Here is a 23,588-nt window from a genome sequence, read left to right as displayed (position 1 = left end):
CTGCATGTTGCTGTCCAGTTCTCCCAGCACCATTTGTTAAAGAGACTGTCTTTTTTCCATCGGATATTCTTTCCTGCTTTGTCAAAGATTAGTTGGCCATGCTTTTGTGGGTCTAGTTCTGGGGTTTGTATTCTATTGCATTGGTCTATGTGTCTGTTTTTGTGCCAATACCATGCTGTCTTGATGATTATAGCTTTGTAGTAGAGGCCAAAGTCTGGGATTGTGATGCCTCCTGCTTTGGTCTTCTTCAAAATTACTTTGGCTATTCGGGGTCATTTGTGGTTCCATATGAATTTTAGGATTGCTTGTTCTAGTTTCGAGAAGAATGCTGGTGCAATTTTGATTGGGATTGCATTGAATGTGTAGATAGCTTTGGGTAGTATTGACATTTTGACAATATTTATTCTTCCAATCCATGAGCACGGAATGTTTTTCCATTTCTTTATATCTTCTTCAATTTCCTTCATAAACTTTCTATAGTTTTCAGCATACAGATCTTTTACATCTTTGGTTAGATTTATCCCTAGGTATTTTATGCTTCTTGGTGCAATTATGAATGGGATCAGTTTCTTTATTTGTCTTTCTGTTGCTTCATTGTTAGTGTATAAGAATGCAACTGATTTCTGTACATTGATTTTTGTATCCTGCAACTTTGCTGAATTCATGTATCAGGTCTAGCAGACTTTTGGTGGAGTCTATCGGATTTTCCATGTATAATATCATGTCCTCTGCAAAAAGTGAAAGCTTGACTTCCTCTTTGCCAATTTTGATGCCTTTGATTTCCTTTTGTTGTCTGATTGCTTATGCTAGCACTTCCAACGCTATGTTAAACAGCAGCGGTGAGAGTGGACATCCCTGTTGTGTTCCTGATCTCAGGGGAAAAGCCCTGAGTTTTTCCCCATTGAGGATGATGTTACCTGTGGGCTTTTCATAAATGGCTTTTATGATGTTTAAGTATGTTCCTTCTATCCTTTCTGAAGGGTTTTTATTAAGAAGGTTGCTGAATTTGTCAAATGCCTTTTCTGCATCAATTGACAGGATCATATTGTTCTTTTATTAACGTGATGTATCACGTTGATTGATTTGCAAATGTTGAACCAGCCCTGCAGCCCAGGAATGAATCCCACTGGATTATGGTGAATAATTCTTTTTATATGCTGTTGAATTTGATTTGCTAGTATCTTATTGAGAATTTTTGCATCCATATTCATCTGGGATATTGGCCTGTAGTTCTCTTTTTTTACTGGGTCTCTGTCTGGTTTAGGAATCAAAGTAATACTGGCTTCATAGAATGAGTCTGGAAGTTTTCCTTCCCTTTCTATTTTTTGGAATAGCTTGAGAAGGATAGGTATTATCTCTGCTTTAAACGTCTGGTAGAACTCCCCTGGGAAGCCATCTGGTCCTGGACTCTTATTTGTTGGGAGATTTTTGATGACTGATTCAATTTCTTCACTGGTTATGGGTCTGTTCAAGCTTTCTATTTCCTCCTGATTGAGTTTTGGAAGTGTGTGGGTGTTTAGGAATTTGTCCATTTCTTCCAGGTTGCCCAGTTTGTTAGCATATAATTTTTCAGAGTATTCCCTGATAATTGCTTGTATCTCTGAGGGACTGGTTGTAATAATTCCATTTTCATTCATGATTTTATCTATTTGGGTCATCTCCCTTTTCTTTTTGAGAAGCCTGGCTAGAGGTTTGTCAATGTTGTTTATTTTTTCAAAAAACCAACTCTTGTTTTTGTTGATCTGCTCTACAGTTTTTTTTAGATTCTATATTGTTTATTTCTGCTCTGATCTTTATTATTTCTCTTCTTCTGCTGGGTTTAGGCTGCCTTTGCTGTTCTGCTTCTGTTTCCTTTAGGTGTGCTGTTAGATTTTGTATTTGGGATTTTTCTTGTTTCTTGAGATAAGCCTGGATTGCAATGTATTTTCCTCTCAGGACTGCCTTCGCTGCATCCCAAAGCGTTTGGATTGTTGTATTTTCATTTTCGTTTGTTTCCATATCTTTTTTAATTTCTTCTCTAATTGCCTGGTTGACCCACTCATTCTTTAGTAGGGTGTTCTTTAACCTCCATGCTTTTGGAGGTTTTCCAGACTTTCTCCTGTGGTTGATTTCAAGCTTCATAGCATTGTGGTCTGAAAGTATGCATGGTATGATCTCAATTCTTGTATACTTATGAAGGGCTGTTTTGTGACCCAGTATATGATCTATCTTGGAGAATGTTGCATGTGCACTCGAGAAGAAAGTATATTCTGTTGCTTTGGGATGTAGAGTTCTAAATATATCTGTCAAGTCCAACTGATCCAATGTATCATTCAGGGCCCTTGTTTCTTTATTGACCGTGTGTCTAGATGATCTATCCATTGCTGTATGTGGAGTATTAAAGTCCCCTGTAATTACCACATTCTTATCAATAAGGTTGCCTATGTTTGTGAGTAATTGTTTTATTTATTTGGGGGCTCCCATATTCGGTGCATAGACATTTATAATTGTTAGCTCTTCCTGATGGATAGACCCTGTAATTATTATATAATGCCCTTCTTCATCTCCTGTTACAGTCTTTAAAGTCTAGTTTGTCTGATATAAGTATTGCTACTCCAGCTTTCTTTTGACTTCCAGTAGCAAGATAGTTCGCCATCCCCTCACTCTCAATTTGAAGGTGTCCTCAGGTCTAAAATGAGTCTCTTGTAGACAGCAAATAGGTGGGTCTTGTTTTTTTATCCATTCTGATACCCTATGTCTTTTGGTTGGCGCATTTAATCCATTTACATTCAGTATTATTATAGAAAGATACGGGTTTAGAGTCATTGTGATGTCTGTATGTTTTCTGCTTGTAGTGATGTCTCTGGTACTTTGTCTCACAGGATCCCCCTTAGGATCTCTTGTAGGGCTGGTTTAGTGGTGATGAATTCCTTCAGTTTTTGTTTGTTTGGGAAGACCTTTATCTCTTTCTCTATTCTAAATGACAGATTTGCTGGATAAAGGATTCTCGGCTGCATATTTTTTCCGTTCATCACATTGAAGATCTCCTGCCATTCTTTTCTGGCCTGCCAAGTTTCAGAAGAGAGATCAGTCACGAGTCTTATAGGTCTCCCTTTATATATTAGGGCACATTTATCCCTCGCTGTTTTCAGAATTTTCTCTTTATCCTTGTATTTTGCCAGTTTCACTATGATATGTCGTGCAGAAGATCAATTCAAGTTACGTCTGAAGGGAGTTGTCTGTGCCTCTTGGATTTCATTGCCTTTTTCCTTTCCCAGATCCGGGAAGTTCTCAGCTATTATTTCTTCAAGTACCCCTTCAGCACCTTTCCCTCTTGCTTCTTCTTCTGGAATACCAATTATGCGTAGATTATTTCTCTTTAGTGCATCACTTAGTTCTCTAGTTTTCCCCTCATACTCCTGGATTTTTTTCTCTCTCTTTTTCTCAGCTTCCTGATTTTCCATAATTTTATCTTCTAGTTCACCTATTCTCTCCTCTGCCTCTTCAATCTGAGCCGTGGTCGTTTCCATTTTATTTCACAGCTTGTTTATAGCATTTTTTAGCTCCTCCTGACTATTCCTTAGTCCCTTGATCCCTGTAGCAATAGATTTTCTGCTGTCCTCTATGCTGTTTTCAAGCCCAGCGATTAATTTCATGACTATTATTCTAAATTCACTTTCTGTTATATTGTTTAAATTCTTTTTGATCAGTTCGTTAGCTGTTGTTATTTCCTGGAGATTCTTTTGAGGGGAATTCTTCAGTTTGGTCTTTTGGATAGTCCCTGGAATGGTGCAGACCTGCAGGGCACTTCCCTGTACTGTCTTGAATAACTTGCATTGGTGGGCGGGGCAGCAATCAGACCTGATGTCTGCCCCCAGCCCACCGCTAGGGCCACAGTCAGACTGGTGTGTACCTTCTCTTCCCCTCTCCTAAGGGCAGGATTCACTGTGGGGTGGTGTGGCCTGTCTGGGCTACTTGCACACTGCCAGGCTTGTGGTGCTGGGGAACTGGTGTATTAGCTGGGGTGGATAGCCAAGGTGCACGAGGGCGGGAGTGGCAGGCTCAGCTCCCTTCTCCTTCTTCTCCTTTCGGTGATCCGCTTCGGGAGGGGCCCTGTGGCACCGGGAGGGAGTCAGACCCTCTGCTTGAGGGATGGATCCGCAGAAGCACAGCATTCGGTGTTTGTGCGGTGCAAGCAAGTTCCTTGGTAGGAACTGGTTCCCTTTGGGATTTTGGCTGGGGGATGGGCGAGGGAGATGGCCCTGGCGAGCGCCTTTGTTCCCAGCCAAGCTGAGCTCTGTTGTCCAGGGCTCAGCAACTCTCCCTCCCGTTTTCCTCCAGCCTTCCCACTCTCAGAGTAGAGCTGTTAACTTATAACCTTCCAGATGTTAAGTCCCGCTTGCTGTCCAGACACACTCCGTCTGGCCCCTCCGCATTTGCCAGCCAGACTTGGGGTCTCTGCTTGGCTGGCAGGCTGCCCCCCCCCCCCCCCCCCCGGCTCCCTCCCGCCAGTCCCTGTAGCGCACACTGCCTCTCCACCCTTCCTACCCTCTTCCGTGGGCCTCTCGTCTGCACTTGGCTCCAGAGACTCCATTCTGCTAGTTTTCTGGTGGTTTTCTGGGTTATTTAGGCAGGTGTAGGTGGAATCTAAGTGACCAGCAGGATGCAGTGATCCTAGCGTCCTCCTACGCTGCCATCTTCCCCTCTGTTTTAAATTTTTTGAGGAACCTCCATATAGTTTTCAACTAAGTACTTTTTATAATTTCTTGGTTTTTTTTCATAGCAGTATTTGTTAGGAAGTCAGTAAATATTGTGGTAAATTTGAGTAAACCCTTAATATTTTAAGACTACTGCAGATTGCTTAAGGTACGACTTCTTCAGGCACTTGTTTAATAACTCTCTCTGTACATGGCTGCATGTCATAGTTTTGTCAGGATTTCAGGGCACCCAGAGATGGCTTCCTCTTGGCTGCAAGACTTTTAGAGCACTGTTCCCTCTCTGATAGCCTCCCCGCATCTCTTCTGGGCATACATTGTACGCAACACAAACTCATTTCTCTCTTCCTGCTCTTTGTCATCCTCTTTGTTCCATTCATCTCAGTTTGAGGAAAATGAAAAATAATTATGCCTGGACTTGTGTTTCCGGCTACATGGTGGATTTTCCCCCTGAAAAACAATTGAAAATAGAGGATAATGTAAAAAAAAAAAAAAAAAAAAAGGGTGAATATATTTAAAAGTTAACATAATTAAGGAATATTTAAGCTACAGATTGTGAGCTGGGAATCTAGAAAGGCAAGCAGCGCACTGAAAGTGTCTTTCACTTTAAGGGCGTTTGCTGGACTGAGTGAAGTGAAACTTTTTCTTTGTTAAAAATTCATGTAATTTTTATTTTGGCTCCCTAGGGTCTGTCCAAGATGGGGAGTAAAATAGACCCCCTTCTTAAACCTGGCGTTCTGGGAGTAAAATAGGAGGCCCCCTTCTTAAAACTGGTGTTCTCAGGAAGGCTAATGCAAGTTAAAACCACAGCTTTCAGTATTAACAGAAAATAAACTCTGACAATACAGTGTTGGCAAAGAAATGAAGCAAGAGGAACTTGCTCATCCGCTGCTGTTGGGAGAGTAAATTAGCATAAGCACTTTGGGAAGCATTTTGGCATCACTAACACAGTTGAACATGTACATGTACCCTGTGATCCAGCATTGTTGCTGTTAGTCATATACCCTAGGTAAACTCTTGAATGCGTGTAACAGGAGCCATGTGCATAGAGCATCTATGTAGACAAACAGCTCACGTATCGACCTATAGTAGAATGTTGGCATATAAAAATATAAAACAAAATGAAGTAGTGAAGATTTTGACCTGATTCTGTCATTAACATAAGAACATATTTAAAGGAGGTTATAGAAATTACATAATTGCATCATTAAATGATTACAGATATTATATAAAGTTTAAAACAGGCAAAACAATAGGCAAAACAAAGTCTTAAAATTTTTTTTTACCCAAGTAGTAAAAATTTAAAAAGTAAAGCAATGGTTAATGCTATATTTGGCTTAGTAGTTAATTTGGTCTAAGGGAGAGAAGGGAATGTGATCTGGGGCTTCTGAGGTAATTTTCCATTTCTTGGCCTAGGCAGTTAATACATGAATATTTTCATGCACTTTGAAATCTATTTTGAAATAATTTCAGACTTACAAAAAAGTTGCAAAAAGAGCAAAGAGCATCTGTAAGACCTTTACACAGATCTTCTAAATGTTAACATTTTATCACATTTATTGTATAATTCTTTCTCTCTGCAAGTCTCTACTTGGAGACTTCTTTTTTTGTTTTGTTTTGTTGTTTTTGAGAGAGACATGAGTGGGGAGGAGGGACAAGGGAGAGAGCGACAGAATCCCAAGCAGGGTCCATGCTTAGCACGGAGGCTGACACACGGCTCGATCTCGCGACCGTGAGAGCACAACCTGGGCCAAAATCAAGAGTCAGGTGCTCAGCTGACTGAGTCACCCAGGCAGCCCAATACTTGGAGACTTTTTACAATACTATAATTCACATTTAAAGTAACTTTCTGAAGATTACTCTGAAATACTTAAAACTGTAAATTAATAAGCTTGATAATTTTTTTTACCAGTTGCCCAGCCAACTAATTTGGCCGCAAATTCAAGAAATTGGACTGAATGTTGTAGTGATGCAAGTGACTGTCCTCTGAGACGTGTTAGCTATCCGACATCTAAAGTACCAAACAAGCAGAGAATACTTCCATATCAGATTAATCAGATATATGATGAATTATTTCAAATACATCAGAAACTGCAGGTAAGAACTCAAAACTGAATTTAGAATTCAGATGTATTTATGTTCTAAATACCAAACATTTATAAAATTTGAATAGAGTATGTCATTTAAATTATTTTAGGTAAGTCTGTTGAGATACGGTGAGAAGGGACAAATTTATTACAATTATTGAAGGGAAATTTTATAGCTGAAGGAAAAATTTAAATGGTGTTTTTATGAATAGGTATATTTCTTGGATTTCAGACTGTCTGGTGTTTTATGTTTATTTCTTTATTTCCATCCCATCCTTGCTTCTGAAATAAAACAATATCTGCTGGTAAAATGTGCTTTTTCTGTTTTTTTTTTTTAGTTTGTTTGTTTGTTTGTTTATTTATTTAGAGAGAACCAGCAGGGGAGGGGCAGAGAGAGAGAGGATCCGAAGCAGGTTCTGTGCTGACATCAGAGAGCCTGGTGTGGGGCTTGAACTCACAAACTGTGAGATCATGACCTAAGCTGAAGTCGGATGCTTAACTGACTTAGCCACCCAGGTGCCCTTAAAATGTGCTTTTTGAAGTAGTGTTCCTGATGCATTGTTTTAAATACCTATACATAAGAAGTTCTCTTGTCACTTCTCACCAGAATTCAGTTCAGAACATTGATATTTTGTCTTCTTTGGGATTTTTTTATTTCTAAAAGATGTAATTCATATATTTATTAAGTGTCCACTAGGTGGGAGTACAGAAGGAAGCAAAAGTATGTATAATACACAATTCCTGACTGAAACTGTTCTAGCTGGAATTGTACATATGTTTGCATACAATGAAATGGTTACACATTTTTTTAAAAACTAGTATTAAAAAAAGAACAACCCAGTATCTCATTTTGTCTAAATAATTCAGATTATAATTACTATAGCATTTCAGAAAAATTATTTTTGCCTAAAATCACTGGAGAAAAGCTCAAGGAGGGTCTAAAATTGACTGAGAAAAAATTTAGAGAGGAGGTGGGAAGGCCATTCCAGGTGGCAAGGAGTTGGAGGGGAGAAGTTTTGGGAAAGGAGTGATTTGTCAGACTGAGTTTATCAGCCTGTCTGAAGAAAGAACAGCCAGGCTAGCTGTTACAGGCTTTTTTAAAATGTGCTTTGTTTTTTTAAAGAGAACTTTTTATTTATTTATTTATTTATTTATTTATTTATTAATGTCTTTGTGTATTTTTAATGTTTGTTTACATCTGAGAGAGAGGGAGAGACAGAGCGCAAGCGGCTGAGGGGCAGAGAGAGAGGGAGACAGAATCTGAAGCAGGCTCCAGGCTCTGAGCTGTCAGCGCAGAGCCTGATGTGGGGCTTGAACCCACAAGCCATGAAATCATGACCTGAGCTGAAGTCAGACACTTAACTGACTAAGCCACCCAGGCACCCCTGTTTTTGTTTTATTTTTGAGAGAGGGAGCGCGTGCACATTGCGGGGAGGAGCAGAGAGAGAGAGGGAGGCAGAATTGGAAGCAGGCTCCAGGCTCAGCTAATCAGCACACAGCCCAGTGTGGGGCTCGAACTCACAAATGGTGAAGTCATGCCCTGAGCTGAAGTCCAACTGAGCCACCCACGTGTCCCAGCTGCTACAGGTTTTTAAGCAAATGAGTGACAGAGTAACAAATAGCGCATTGGAAAGATTCTTTTACTAATAATTTATAAGATAAAAAAGAATTAGCAGGCAAAAAGAATAAGCAAGTTTGTAAAGATACATCATTTACTGTAAACACAATATAGATACAAATATTTAATTAAAAATGAAGTGCAGTGGATTAATCTAGTTTAATTTATAGTTGACTCTAACTTAAACATTTTTTTTTTGGTCATCTGTTATGTTATTAAGTGTACATATTTTGTCTTACTCTTTGATTTTATTCAACATACATTTGAACACTTGTTAATATGTATTTGCGTGCTTGGTGTTGAGTGTATGGAAGTAAATAAAATATATATGGTTCTTGCCACACATAGCTTATTAAAATCAATTGTGAGCACTCATATAGTTATAATTTTATAAATTTAAGTAAATAATATAGGTACAGTATGAAACCTGATTGGGATAGATTGAAAGGTCAGGTAAGGTTTTCTGAGAAAGTAACATTTAAATTAAACTGTGGAGGAAGAATAAGGGATAAGCCCTACTAGACTGTGATGGTCTAGTATGAGAAGCCCTAGAAGCCTGATGATATGTTCATTCAAGGAAATTGTAGTAAGTAACAGGATTTTTAGAGTAGGGGAATTGCTTAATGTAATGTATGCTTGTTAAATCAATGGGTTGTAGGGGCATAGGTGTGGAAGTTGGGAGACTGGGAAGGATATCCTACTGTAATCATGCAGGTGAGAGGTAATGGTAACTTGGACTGGATGGTGGCAGAGAAATGGAATTGAATAGATTAGAGATTGCTTTTGGAGGTAAAATTGGCTAGACTTGGTGTAGTGAGTTGAATGTGGTATAGGAGAGAATAGGTGTCTGAGATGATTCCCATATTTCTGGTTTGTACAACTTGGAAGAATAGATACAGAGAGAAAGATCAAGATTTTAGTTTGGAATGGATTAAGTTTGAGGATTTAATGGAGACATAATAGTTAAAAGCTTGGCATTTAGAACAAAGGTCTTGGATGTGTAACTAAATTGGGAGTCATTCACATAGATATTTAAAGCTGTCACCTGTAGCTGAGATCTAGAGAGAGGGCAGAATGTGAAGACATGTGACTAGTCTGATGGTGTCCTGGGTTAGGATGATGGGTAGAAAGAAGTGAATGGAGTCTAAACATTTTTAAGGGATGGGATCAGTAGGTCTTGGAGATTGTTTTGATATGGAAGGTGTACAGTAGGGTTTTATTCTTTTTATTCTTTTTAATGTTTATTTATTTTGAGAGAGAGAGCGGGGAAGGGGTAGAGAGAGAAGGAAAGAGAATCCCAAGCATGGGATTGCTGACAATCCATGCTGATAGCTTGGAGCTGGATGCAAGGCCCTGTCTCACTAACTGTGAGATCATGACCTGAGCGGAAATCAAGAGTTGGATGATTAACCAACTGAGCCACCCAGGCACCCCATTCAGTAGGGTTTTAGTCAAGAATGAAATGTAGGTTTATTCTTTTGGCTATTGGATAAATGATGCTGCTTTTTGTTAAGGGTAGGGAACAAAACTGGAGGAGGAGAGAATTCTGTTTTTTTGAAATTTATTTTTTCCTTTTGAATGTTTTTTTGAAATGTATAACTTCAATTTTTGTGCAGGAAATAATTCCTTTATTATAATTAGTATCTTTTCATTTGCAACATTTGACTAGGTAACACTGTATTTTAGTTTTTAAAAGTTTATAAAATACTTAGGACCTACAGAAAAACATAGGGAATATTATAATATCAACTGTATACCCATTAATATTGCATAATGCTAATGTTTTATTAATAATTCTATATATTATTTTTAAAAGAAATAGAGTATTTCACTTAGAGTTGAAACAGCCTTCTTCCCTCCCATTTCTTCTCCCTTTTCCCAGAATTAAGCACTCCCTTGAAATTGGTGTCGATCCTTTGTCTCCTATTTTAGCACTTTTATGTATTCACACGTAGTAATTGCTTTGAATGTTTTAAAACATTACATAAGTAATGATATATTGTGGCTTTCTTTTTGTAGTTTCTTTGCTTCATTCATTGTTATATTTTTGGATTTATGTGTTTGGAAAATGTAGATCTAGTTCATTCATTTTATTTTTTTATTTTTTATTTTTTAAGATACTCATTAAAAAAATTTTTTTAATGTTTATTTTTGAGAGAGAGAGAGACAGAAACAGAAGCAGGGGAGGGCAGAGAGAGGGGCAGATACAGAATCGGACGCGGGCTCCAAGCTCCGAGCTGTTAGCACAGAACCTGATGTGGGTCTCCAACTCATGAGCCATGAGATCATGACCTGCGCTGCAGTTGGATGCCTAACCTACTGAGCCACCCAGGCGCCCGTATTTAACTGCCATGTAGGATTTCGGCCTCTAAATAAACCACCATTACTTTATTTATTTCTATATAAATATATAAGATGGAGTTTATACTTTACAAACAGTTCTGTTTAAGTATCCTTAACTTATAAGAAGAAAATGTGCAGGGTGCTACTAAATTGTTCTCCAAAGTGGCTGTGCCTACTTATTTACGTTCCCATCGTCAACATCCCAGAGTTGTCTTTCCCCCATAATCTGATAGCTGTCTCACTGATGTAGTTTGCATTTTTTGTCTGTGAATGTTAAATCCATTAAGATGATTCTGAGTTCTGACACTAATGAGACCATATTTTTAAGCGAACCAGAATAGTAATTTGCAGATGCATATCCACCACTTTGAGTAAAAGTACCAATTTCTTTTATATTAAATCTGAATGTTAAAAGTATATGAGATGACAACTCTGTGTTCAGGAGTTAAGTTTCAATTTTGTAGAATTCTGGGATTCTTTGTTAATCAAACAATATAAGCATCATAGTAGGACATTCTGGCTTTCATCATGCTGAGATAAAAGAATTCTAGCAAGTTTTTGTTAACAGTTGACCAATGGTGGTGCATCTGTTAATGATTGCATTAGAATCCATCTCTTCCAAGGCTAAGTATATCTCCCTCAGGAACTGCTGGAACTGAGGCAGGTGAAGGCAGGTGGAGGCCTGGTCCCAGAAAGTTTCTACATCTAAAACCTGATAGTCAAAAAAAGGTCTACTAAATAAATCTTTTTTTTTTTTTTTTTAAGTTTTTAAGTCCAGTTAACATACAATGTTATGTTAGTTTCAGGTGTGCAATATAGTGATTAAACAATTCCATACATCTTGAGCCATCTCCAATAAAGGGAAAATGTGATATATCCTCACAGTGGCCTCCTGAGCGCTACATAAAACAGTGAACACGCATCAAATAGTTCCAGAAGCTAGGACGTCCAAGATCAAGCTTCAGCAGATTCATTGTCTGTTGGGAGCCCACTTTCCAGTTCATAGACAGCCATCTTTTTGTTGTATCCTTACATGTTGGAAGGGCCTCTTATTTTTTTTAAAGTGTACAATTTAGTTATTTTTGGTATATTCAAAGAGTATATGCTGCCATCAGCACAGCCAATTTTAAAATATTTTCATTATCCAGTCTACTCATTAGATACCTCCCACCCCACCTAACTCCTCTCAGCCCTAGGCAACCATTAATCTATTTTCTGGGTATAGATTTGTTTATTCTGGACTTTTCATATAAATGCAATAATATAATATGTAATGTGTATGAAGTGCCTGGCTTCTTTCAGCCTGATATTTTCGAGGTTCATCTGTGTTGCAGCATATATCAGAACTTTATTCCTTTTTATTACTGAATACTCCATTACATAAATACACCACATTTTCTTTTTTTCTTTCTTTTTTTCCATCAGTTGATGGACATGTGGGTTTCTACTTTTTGGCTATTATGACTAATGCTGCTGTGAACATTCATGTTTACATTTTGTGTGGACATCTGCTTTCATCTCTCTTTGGTGTATTTGAAGGAATAGAATTGCAGGGTCATGTGGTAGCTCTGTGCTTGACTCTGAGGAATTTTCAAGACTTTTCCAATATGACTGCATCGTTTTACATTCCCACTAGCAGTGTATGAGGGTTCTATTTTCTTGACATCGTTGACAACATTGGTTATTTGTCTTTTTGATTCTGACCATCCTAGTGGGTGTGAAGTGACACCTCATTGTGGTTTTGATTTGCATTTCCCTGATGGCTAATTGAATTCAGTTTTGGACATGTTTATTTTGTGCTACCTGAAAGCAGCACAATTCAGTAGGCAGTTTGGACTTGAGTTTGGAACTTAGGAGAAAGAGCTGAGCAATTGTAGGTGGGGAGCAGTTAGCACATACATGGTAATTTAGCCATTGAGTGGAGAGAACCAAGCAGAGAGAGTATAAGATGAGAAGGGAAGTGGCTTAAGCCCAAATCCTGAGGAACATTGGTAATGACAGTAGAGGAAGCAGAGCCTGCAAAGAAGACTGAGAAGCCCTGGCCAGAGAGTGAGGTGGAAAACCAGGATAAACTAGTGTCATGGAGACCAATGAAAGAGATTATTTTAGGTTGGAAGAAAGGGGCTCTGGTATAAAATGCTATTGAGAGACTCTACAGAACTGAAAGTGACCTTCAGATGCAATAATAGGTAAGCCATTTCATTAGGGGGATGCAGGCCAAGGCCAGATTGAAGTAAATTGAGGAGTGATTAGGAAATAAAGAAGAGGGTTCAACAGGTGTAGACAGACTGTTAAAGAATTTTATGAAAGGGAGGCAGTTAGTGGGCATTTTCAAAAGAGACTCCATTTCAGATGAGATGGGAGAGATTAAAAATATTACAGGGGTTATCAGCATGGCAGTGTCCACAAGAAGACAGCAGGCAATGAGATCCTGAGTCTGCCTTTGTAATGTAATGTAAAGAAGAGAACTGTGTGTCTTGCGGGCAGGAGATTGGTGTTTCCTTCTGCTGTCTTCTGTATTCCCTGTGAAGTTAGAGATGAGGCTGTCTGAACAGAATGGTGTAGGAGGGAGGTGAGGTTTCAAAGTAAAGAGTGGAGAAGGCTTGAAATAAACACTGTGGAGAGTGAGAGAGAGAGTGAATCATGAAAATATAAAATGATTTCTGGACTGCATTGAGAATCTGATATAGGTTCCATGAATTTACAACAGTACAACTTTTCCTGATGTGTGAGTTCTCTCCATTGGTATGGAGTAGTGCGGCATTGAGGCTGGGTAGGTGGTTAGTACTGTAATGTAGGGCTGGGGCCTTTCAGTCCAAGTGAAGGACAAGAAGGGAAGGGGGCGGAGAGTATAGGAAAAGAGCAGATGGTGAAGTTGAAGTACGACATGGAATTGAAGCTGGAAAGGGAGTTATTCTGCATAGTACTGATGCATTTTGTACCTAAAATTCTCTAGAGTCCTCATAGTAGAATCTCACTATGTTGTCACATCATTTTGCAACAAGATAGAATTTCTGTGCAAACTTAACTTGCTGTGCTAGTCTGGCTGTTACTGTAATCCACACTTTACTTGTACCCATGTAGTCCTAAACACCATTTGATTAAGCTACAACCTCAGTAAATAAAAACATAATTTGTAGAGTTTGTGAATATATTTTCTAAAAACACTTGAATCTGACATTTTAATACAGTGTGAAACTGCAGCCCAACAGGAGTTTGCTGAAGAACTTCAAAAGCGGGAACGTTTTTTAGTTGAAAGAGAACAACTGCTTTTCAGACATGAAACTGCTTTGAGTAAAATTAAAGGTGTCGAAGAAGAGGTTCTTACAAGATTTCAGATTATGAAGGAGGTAACTATATAGCATTTGATTTCATAGTAATATAATTTGTGTTTTTCTTAATTTAGATTCACTAGATCTTAGCATTTTGTCACATTCTTCTCCAACCTCCCTTCCCCCCACGTATTTTTTCCTGAGCCATTTGAAACTCATTTGCAAAAATCATGACTCAACACCCCTAAATACTTCCTTAGTATTATCACTACTTAATCTTAGGACTATGTGTCTCCTAAGTAAGCATAAGGGCATTTGCTGCATGGTTAACATATTAGGAAATTAATGGTACTTGAATAATTTAATGTAATACACAGTCCACATTCACTTTCCCAGTTGGGCCTTGAAATCTTTTGTTTTTATTTTCTGATCAAAGAACTAGACAGAATTTTTGCATTACATTTGATTTTTATGTCTTTTTGGTTTCTTTGGATGTAGAGCAGTCAACCAGTTTTCTTTTTGTAAGACCTTTCTTTGAAGATTCCAGGCCAGCAGTCTTATGTCATGTCCTGGATGGATTTGCTAAGGATTTTATTCAGGTTAAATATTTTTCTCAAGAATATTATCTAGGTGATATAGTATACTTTCTTTCATATCAATAGATACATTACTATCTGTGTAACTTACAGAGAATGAATTTCATTCTGTTTTGAAAAATGCATATAGTCTTGTAATCACCACCATAATTCTGATAAAGAATAATTCTAGCACCCCAAAGGTTTCCTTACACTCCTTTGTAGTTATCTCTCCCTGCTCCCTGCACCCTGCCCTGGCAACCCCTGACCTATTTTCTGTCCCTGTACTTCTGCCTTTCCCAGAATGTCATGTAAATAGAATTGTGATTTTTCTTTATCTGTGGTTTTCAGCAGCAATTCAATTAGGAGGTATCTCCACATGTTTTTCTTTGAGTTTACCCTGTTTGGGGTTCCCTGAACATCTTGACTTTGTAGATGAATGTCTTTTACCAAATTTGGGAAGTTTTCAACCAGTGTTTCTTCAAATATTTTTTATGTTCCAACTGCTTTCTCCTCCTTCTGTGTCTCCAGTGACTCATATGTTAGGTCTTTTGCTGTTACAAACTGCTGAGGCTCTGCTCCTTTTTCCTCGTCTATTTCTTCTGTGCTCTTCAGATTTGGTAATATCTGTTGTCTGTCGTTATGTTCATTGTTTATCCTTGCATATCCATGTTGCTACTGAGATCATCTAGTGAATTTTTTGTTTCTGATATTTTAATGTTCTAAAATTGCTAATTAGGTTCTTTTTAAAATTATGTTTAATTTTCCTCATGAGCATTTTTATCTTTCCATTTGTATTCATTTGTATTTACCTCATAGAACACACCTAAAAATTCAACATCTGGGTCATGTAAGGATTGGTATTTTTCTTGCGACATAGTCACATTTTTCTTGTTCTTTGCATGTTCAGTGACTTTTGGATTATATTTGGGACTTTGTGGATATTATACAGATTCTGGATCTGGTTATAATCCTCTGGAGAATGTTTCTTTTTTTAAGCAGTCAACCCAATTGAGTTGTTTGTTTATAAATTGAAGTATAGCTTATGGACCTTATGTTAGTTTCAGATGTACAACATAGTGATTCAACTTTTATATATATTATGAAATGCTCACCACGATAAACTAGTTACCATCTGTCACTATATAATGAATGCTATTACAATATTATTAACTATATTCTCTATGGTGTACTTTACATACCTGATTTATTTAATTTTATAACTGGAAGTTTGTGCCTTTTGACCACCTTCACCCGTTTTTCCTACTGCCTACCTCCTCCCCTCCCATCTGGCAGTCACCACCAGTTCTTTCTTTTAGGAGTCTGTTTCTGTTTTATTTTGTTTGTTCATTTGTTTTGTTTTTAGATTTTATATATAAGTGAAATCATGCGGTATTTGTCTTTCTCTGACTTCTTTCACTTAGCATAATACCCTCTAGGTTCCTTCATGTTGTCACAAATGGTAGAATTTCATTCTTTTTTACGTCTGAGTACTATTCCATTGTGGATTTATACCACATCTTTATCCATTCATCTATCAGTGGACACTGAGGTTTCTTCCATATCTTAGCTATTGTAAATAATGCTGCAGTGCACATAGGTATGCATATATCTTTTGAAATTAATGTTTTCATTTTCTTTAGGTAAATAACCAACAGTGGGATTGCTGGATCATATGGTATTTTTATTTCTAATTTTTTGAGGAACTTCCATAGTGCTTTCCAGAGTGTCTGTATCAATTTACATTTTCACCACCAGTGCACAAAGTTACCCTTTCCTCACGTCTTACCAATACTTGTTATTTCTTGTGTTTTTGATACAAGCCATTCTGACTGGTATAAGGTGATATCTCATTGTGGTTTTGATTTGCATTTCCCTGACAATTTTAGTGGATTGAGCATTTTTTTCATGTACCTGTTGGCCATCAGTATGTCTTTGGAAAAGTATCTGTTCAGGTCCACTTCCCATTTTTTAATTGGATTGTTTATTTTGGTGTTGAGTTGTATGAGTTCTTTATATATTTTGAGTATTAACCAGTATCCACATTTATTGGATATATAATTTGCAAGTATCTTCTCTTGTTCAGTAGGTTGCTTTTTTGTTTTATTGTTTCCTTCACTGTTCAAAAGGTTTTTAGTTTGATGTAGACCCAGTTGTGGTTTTTTTCCCCCCAATTGTTTATTTTTGTTTTTGTTGCCCTTGTCTGAAGAGACAGACCAAAAAAACATTGCTAAGACTGATATCCAGAAGTTTAATACCCTTGTTTTCTTTTAGGAGTTTTATGGTTTCAGGTCTTACATTTAGATCTTTAGTTCATTCCTAATTTATTTTTATATATGGTATGAGAGAGTGTTTTCCTAAATTAAGAAAGTTTCATTCTTTTGTATGTAGCTTTTTAGTTTTCTCAGCACTATTTATTGAAGAGACTCTTTCCCCATTGTATCTTCTTTCCTCCTTTGTTGTAGATTACTTTACCATATAAGCGTGAATTTATTTTGGGGCCCTCTGTTCTGTTCCCTTGATCTCCATGTCAGTTTTTGTGCCAACACTATACTGTTTTGATAACTATAGCTTTGCAGTATTGTTGGAAAAGTGCGAGGATGATACCTCCAAGTTTGTTCTTCTTAAAGTTGCTCTGGCTGTTTTGGGTCTTTTGTGGTATTATTTGTTCTAGTTCTGTGAAAAAGACTGTTGGTATTTTGGTAAGGATTGCATTCAATCTGTAGATTACGTTAGGTAGTATGGGCATTTTAACAGTATTAGTTGTTTTAATCCATGAGCATGGTATATCTTATTTATTTGTGACATCTTCTATTTCTTTTATTAATGTCATATAGTTTTCAGAGTAAAGGTCTTTCACCTCCTTGGTTAAATTCCTAGGTATTCTTATTGTTTTTAGTGCAATTGTTAGTATGATTGTTTTCTTAATTTCTCTTTCTGCTATTATGGTATTAGTATAAAAACACAACTGATTTCTGTATATTAATTTTGTATCCTGCAACTTTACTGAATTCATATATTCTAATAGTTTCTGGTGAATTCTTTATGGTTTACTATATAGAATATAATGTCATCTGCAGATAGTGACAGTTTTACATCTTCCTTACCAACTTGGATGTCTTTTATTTCTTTTTCCTGTCTGATTGCTGTGGCTAGGACTTCCAATGCTGTGTTGAATAAAAGTGGTAAAAGTAGGCATTCTAGTCTTATTCCTAATCTTAGAGTAAAAGCTTGTAGCTTTCACCTTTGAGTATGATGCTAGCTATAGCTTTCCAATGTATGGCCTTTATTACGTTGAGGTATGTTCCCTCTGTACTCACTTTGTTAACAGTTTTTATCATGAATGGATGTTGCCTTTTGATAAATGTTTTTTCTGCATCTGTTGAGATGACCATATGGTTTTTATCCTTCATTATTTTAATGTGTCATATCACATAGGTGTGTGAATATTGAGCCATTCTTGCATCCCTGGAATAAATCAGGGTAATCCTGGCCTCAGAGTGAATTTGGAAGCATTCCTTCCTCTTAAATTTTTTTGGGAATACTTGAGAGAAGAATAGGTATTAACTCTTTGAATGTTTGGTAGAATTCACCTCTGAAGCTAGCTGTTGACAGTTTTTGATTACTGATTCAATTTCATTACTAGTAATTGTTCTGTTCAGATTTTCTGTTTCCTGATTCAGTTTTGGAAGATTGTGTACTTTTTTTAAAAATTCTTTTATTATTATTATTATTATTATTATTTTTATATTTGAGATAGAGAGAGGCAGACAAATAGTGCGTGAGCAGGGCTGGACAGAGAGACACGGAGACAGAATCCAAAACCGGCTCCAGGCTCCGAGCTGTCAGCACAGAGCCAGATTCAGGGCTCAGACTCATGAGCTGTGAGATCAGGACCTGAGCCAAAGTTGGATGCCCAACCCACTGAGCCACCCAGGAGCCCTATCTCTCACCCTTCTTGATGTGTCTGTTTCTTTATGTTTTTACCTGTGAAAGAGCTGTCCTGCTAGTCTTCAGGTCATTCTCAGAGGGAGTTGCTGTCCATATAGTTGCAACCTTGGTGTGTTCATGAGAGGAGGTGAGCTCAGGATCTTCATACTCCATTTTCCCTATTCCATCCTCATTAGATTTAGGCCAGGGTTCTTTCTCACCTTCTGTGGGAAGTGACCCAATCTCAGTTCAGTTTTCAAAGCTTTGGAGTTGTACCTGTGCCACTTAGGTTTACTCTAATACTCAGGCAATGGTTTAAATCAGTTCAGTTCTCAAGACCCTTAGTATGGTGCCTGTGTCTTTCCCATGCTTGCAGAATTGGGGGTTAGTTTGAGATGTGGGTGGTATTTTTAAACCAAACTCTGATCTCTCCACCTTTGCTTTGCCACTTTTGTTTGTGCTATGCTTAGAGTTAAGCCAGATTTCTACAGGTGTTTGTACACCTGAATGAAAAGATTCTTTTTCTGAGTCTCTTCTCTGAGATACTGCACACATTCCGTGGCTCACAGTGGCCCTTTTCCTGGCTTCCCTGACTGTAAAGGCAGAGTTTCTCTCAGTTTAGCAGCCTACAGTGCTCTGCTGCACTTCAGAGTGCTGGGGGCCTGCCCTGGGGCAAGACTGCTACAATTCCCTATTTCTGTTTACGTTTTACAGTCTTTAGGGTTACTTTTTGTGTTTTGTCTAAGGTTTTCAGTTGTAATCAGTAACAGAACTAGAATGTAGTGGGCTTATCTTGCCATTCCGGAAATGGAACTCATATCCTATTTTTAACATCTTTTCGATTTGGAAAAATTTGGACAATGAGAATGTTAACCTAATGTTTGAAATACCTGTATTTGTGGTTAGATACTAAGTTATTTAAAGAATCATTTAATGTAATAATAAAATTGCATAAAGCTAATGTTTTCACGTGGTTGGATTTTTAAACAGGGCAAAAGAAGAAATGCTTGGATTCTCAAGAGGTTTCCATACTAGACTTCTTGATTTCTTTTCTCTTTAGATTTGTCTGCTATTCTTAAGTGTAAAGATAACAGCCTTTTTTTAAATAGTTCCTATATGATTACTTGGAAGAAAGAAATTAACTCAATTTTTTTATTTCATATAGAAATTTGCTTGTTTTAATACATTATGAATAAATTGAGAATAAAAGGTGACAAGTATCTGTACTTTAAATCAAAAAGTGCTATCTCGTTTAAATGTGATTAGAAGGTTAATTGATTTCAATTATTTATAAAACTGATTAAGGAAAGTCAAATAGTTTAAGACTCAGATATATTGGGGCGCCTGGGTGGCTCAGTCAGTTAAGTGGCCGACTTCGGCTCAGGTCATGATCTTGTGGTCTGTGAGTTCGAGCCCCGCATCGGGCTCTGTGCTGACAGCTCAGAGCCTGGAGCCTGTTTCAGATTCTGTGTCTCCCTCTCTCTGACCCTCCCCCGTTCATGCTCTGTCTGTCTCTGTCTCAAAAATAAATAAACGTTAAAAAAAAAAAAATTTTAAAAAAAGACTCAGATATATTAATATGTTTTTAAATTTGAGATGTAAACAATTAGCTACTTTATGAGAATAAGAAATTAGTTCTATATCTATGGATATTTATTCCTCAGGGTAACTTAAATCTTAAATTTTAACTTATAAAGCTATGAATTGCTAACCAGACTCTTGAAGAAGATCAGAAACCCAGGGAGCCTGGGTGGCTCAGTTGGTTTAAGTGCCTGACTCTGGTTTCAGCTTGGGTCATGATCTCACTATTTGTGAGATTGAGCCCTGCCTCAGGCTCTGCACTGAGGCAGAGAACCTGCTGGGATTCTTTCTCTCCCTTTCACTGCCCCTCCTTCTCTCACACCCACTCACTCACATTCTCAAACATTAAAAAAAAAAAAAAAGATCAGAAACCCTTCATTGTTTTATCATTCCATGGTGTGAAAGAAATTATTTTAGTGAGTTTCAGTGGACTCTTTTGAGCAGAAGCACAAAATAGTTTTTTTAGTAAGTACTTAACAAATGTTTTCAATGCTTAGTTATTACTTTGTTTGATGACATAGTTTTTATAATTAATTGTGGTATTAGTCATATATGCTTAAATACATTGATAAAAGTCCTGATTCAAGGAGTTCTATTTTTTTTTTTTAATGTTTACATTGAGAGAGAGGGGGAGCACTCACGTGCACGAGGCACAGAGGGGCAGAGAGAGAAGGAGAGAGAGAATCCCAAGCAGGCTCTGGTCCATCAACGGTGAGCCTGACACAGGGCTTGATCCCATGACTGTTGAGATCATTACCTGAGCTGAAATCAAGAATTGGATGCTTAACTGACTGAGCCAACCATGCGCCCAGAGGAGTTCTAATTTTTAATTACTTTGTGTTCAGTAGCCATTTGTGGCATGGAATCCACACCTAATTTTTAAATCAGATTTTTTTTCCCCTTCTAGCAGCACAGTGCAGAAGTTGAGCACTTAACTGAAGTTCTTAAGGAAAGAAATAAAGAAAGTAAGAGGCTAAGGTCCTCTTTTGATGCATTAAAAGAATTGAATGATAACTTAAAAAAGCAGGTAAGATCTATTTTAGTATATACTAGATTTCAAAATACTCTTAAAACTTCTATCATCTATACTTAAATTATTTATCAAAGTCTTAGGATATATTCTATCTAGAGAAATTTTTTTATTAACTTTATTTGCTAACTTTATTTTGTATAATACTTCCAAATATAAATATGGTATTCTTAAGCTTTTGGTTTTTCATCATCTATTTTAGCAACTAGTTGAGATGCTTTTGCAATTTGAAATTTTTAAAATTGAAAACAAGCAAAAAAACCTGCTTGATAACCTGGGGATTTTTAGGCATTTAGCTAATCTAATACTACTTCTTTTAACTGCTATTTTACACCACTGCTTATTTAACATTCGTTTATTTTCTGGGTATCTATTATGTGCTAGGCAGTGTACTAGAAGGAAGCCTACACATTGCTTGTAGTCCCATGAGTATAGAGTGCTATCATGTTGTACTGTGATTATGTGTGTGATGTAATCTCGGTTGCTACTTAATACTGAAGTTGCAAATATTTTTATGAGTTGTATCTGTTTTTCTTTTTTTGTTTGTTTAACTTTTGCCAGTTTTTGACTGAAAGATGTGAAAGAATATGTTGAAGAGAGATGAGAGACTGATTGTGTGTGTATTTGTGGGAAGAGGAGAAGTAGATGAGCAGAAACTGGGCTAAACCCAGTCACTTCAAAAATTAAAGCTTTGGGCTGGAAAACTATATGGATTCTAAGCTCAGACTCTCAGAGATAATATGAATCCTGGAATTCCTTAGGTAGCTAGCTATATGTTCTCAGTTTCTCTTTTTGATGTCCTGTAGTCACGGCTTGTTACAGCTTTTCTCAGTGGCCTTGATAACTAGGGATACTGTTTCTCATTTGATCTAAGTTCTTTGGCTTCTCTGAATTCATTTATGGCCTCCCACAGTTGGAGTATGGCCTTCACTTACTGTTGTTTGGAAGCCTGCTTTATCCCTGGTGAGATTACTTTTTCCCATCACACTCAGTGTAGTGCTCTCTCCCTCTCTTTTTTAAATTGTAGTTGACACACAACATTGTATTAGTTTCAGGCGTACAAATTAATGATTTGACAACTTTGTATGTTATGCTGTTCTTACCACAAGTGTAGGTACTGTCTGTCACCAGACAACTCTAGCACATTTTTTTTGAGAAGGGTTTCTTTAACTACTAGCCAAGGAGCATTGTTGCCTATACCTATCTTTTAAGGTTGTACAATTCTTAATAGTCTTGCATGTGTTTGTATCAATATCTGGTGAGCGGAGTGGATATGTAATTATTAAGTGATCAACCTATTGATAATTGGATTTTTGATCTAGTATGTCCAAACTGAAAAAGCTTGGGAGAAACCCTTTGGTATCAACTGGCAGAATGCTTTTTAAAACAATTTTTTAAGTTCATTTATTTTGAGAGAGAGAGAGCACATGAACGAGAGAACACAAGTGGGGTAGGGGTAAAGAGAGAGGAAGAGAGAGAATCCTAAGCAGACTCCCCACTGTCAGCGCAGAGCCTGATGTGGGGCTTGAGATCATGAACTGCGAGTTTATGACCTGCATCGAAATTGAGAGTCAGATGCTTAACTAACTGAACCAGTCAGGTGTCCCCGGGGTGCTTTTTTATAGTTACTTTGTTTAGTGTGGATAAGGGATCGTTTTTTGTTTTCTGTTAAGGATGAAATAGTAAATACTTTGGACTCCGTGAGCCATACAGTCTGTCACAATGACTCGACTCTGACGTAATGCAAAAGCAACTATAGTCAATAAGTGAGTGAGTATGGCTGTGTTCTAATAAGACTTTATAACAACAGTGTTCAGATTTGGCCCATGGGCTATAGTTTGCACTATGAATGATATATACAGCTGACCCTTGAACAACACGGGTTTGCACTGTTACACTTATATGCAGATTTTTTTTGATAAGTAGTACAGTACTGTAAATATATTTTCCTTAGGATTTTCTTAATAACATTTTGTTTTCTCTAGCTTATTTATTGTAAGAACATAGTATATAGGAGTAAAACATACGAATTATGTGTTAATTGACTGTTATCACTAAGGCTTTTCTGGTCAACAGGAAGCTATTGTAGTTAAGTTTGGGGAGTCAGAAGTTCTATATGAATTTTTTATTGCTTGGGGGTCAACACCCCTAACGCACACATGGCTTAAGGCTCAACTGCATTTCAAAATTGCTAAATAAAAAGGTAAGTTATTTCCATGACTGTCTTAAGTAGCAATTTGTGGCACCAGTGGGCATAAATAAGTTTGAAACAATAATAACAACATCAATGATAACAAATCCGTTAAGTCATGCTAAGCTGAGGAGGCAAGGATTAATATTCAGGACTCACCAGGCTGGAGAGTCCCTGTGGACAACATAGGTCCTCGGTTGAAAAGCAGCAGGGAAGACACTCTTAAATACTGAGAACAAACTGAGGGTTGATGGGGGGGTGGGGGGG

General features: G+C 37.4%; 1 protein-coding gene across 10 annotated transcripts in view; it reads left to right on the top strand.

The window, feature by feature from the left end:
* CCDC138 (coiled-coil domain containing 138) overlaps positions 1-23,588 on the top strand; it is a 141,395-nt gene that overhangs the window by 7,775 nt on the left and 110,032 nt on the right. For 6 of the 10 annotated variants that reach the window (XM_049650151.1, XM_049650143.1, XM_049650150.1 and 3 more), the window contains 3 exons: positions 6,607-6,791; positions 13,934-14,092; positions 21,008-21,127. In XM_049650151.1, the coding sequence (XP_049506108.1) occupies positions 6,607-6,791; positions 13,934-14,092; positions 21,008-21,127 (464 nt within the window). The other 4 variants (XM_049650142.1, XM_049650146.1, XM_049650148.1 and 1 more) reach the window with 3 other exon arrangements.

Source organism: Panthera uncia (assembly GCF_023721935.1).
Source record: "Panthera uncia isolate 11264 chromosome A3 unlocalized genomic scaffold, Puncia_PCG_1.0 HiC_scaffold_11, whole genome shotgun sequence".
Lineage (NCBI taxonomy): Eukaryota > Metazoa > Chordata > Mammalia > Carnivora > Felidae > Panthera > Panthera uncia.
This window is presented reverse-complemented; position numbering and strand designations above follow the sequence as displayed.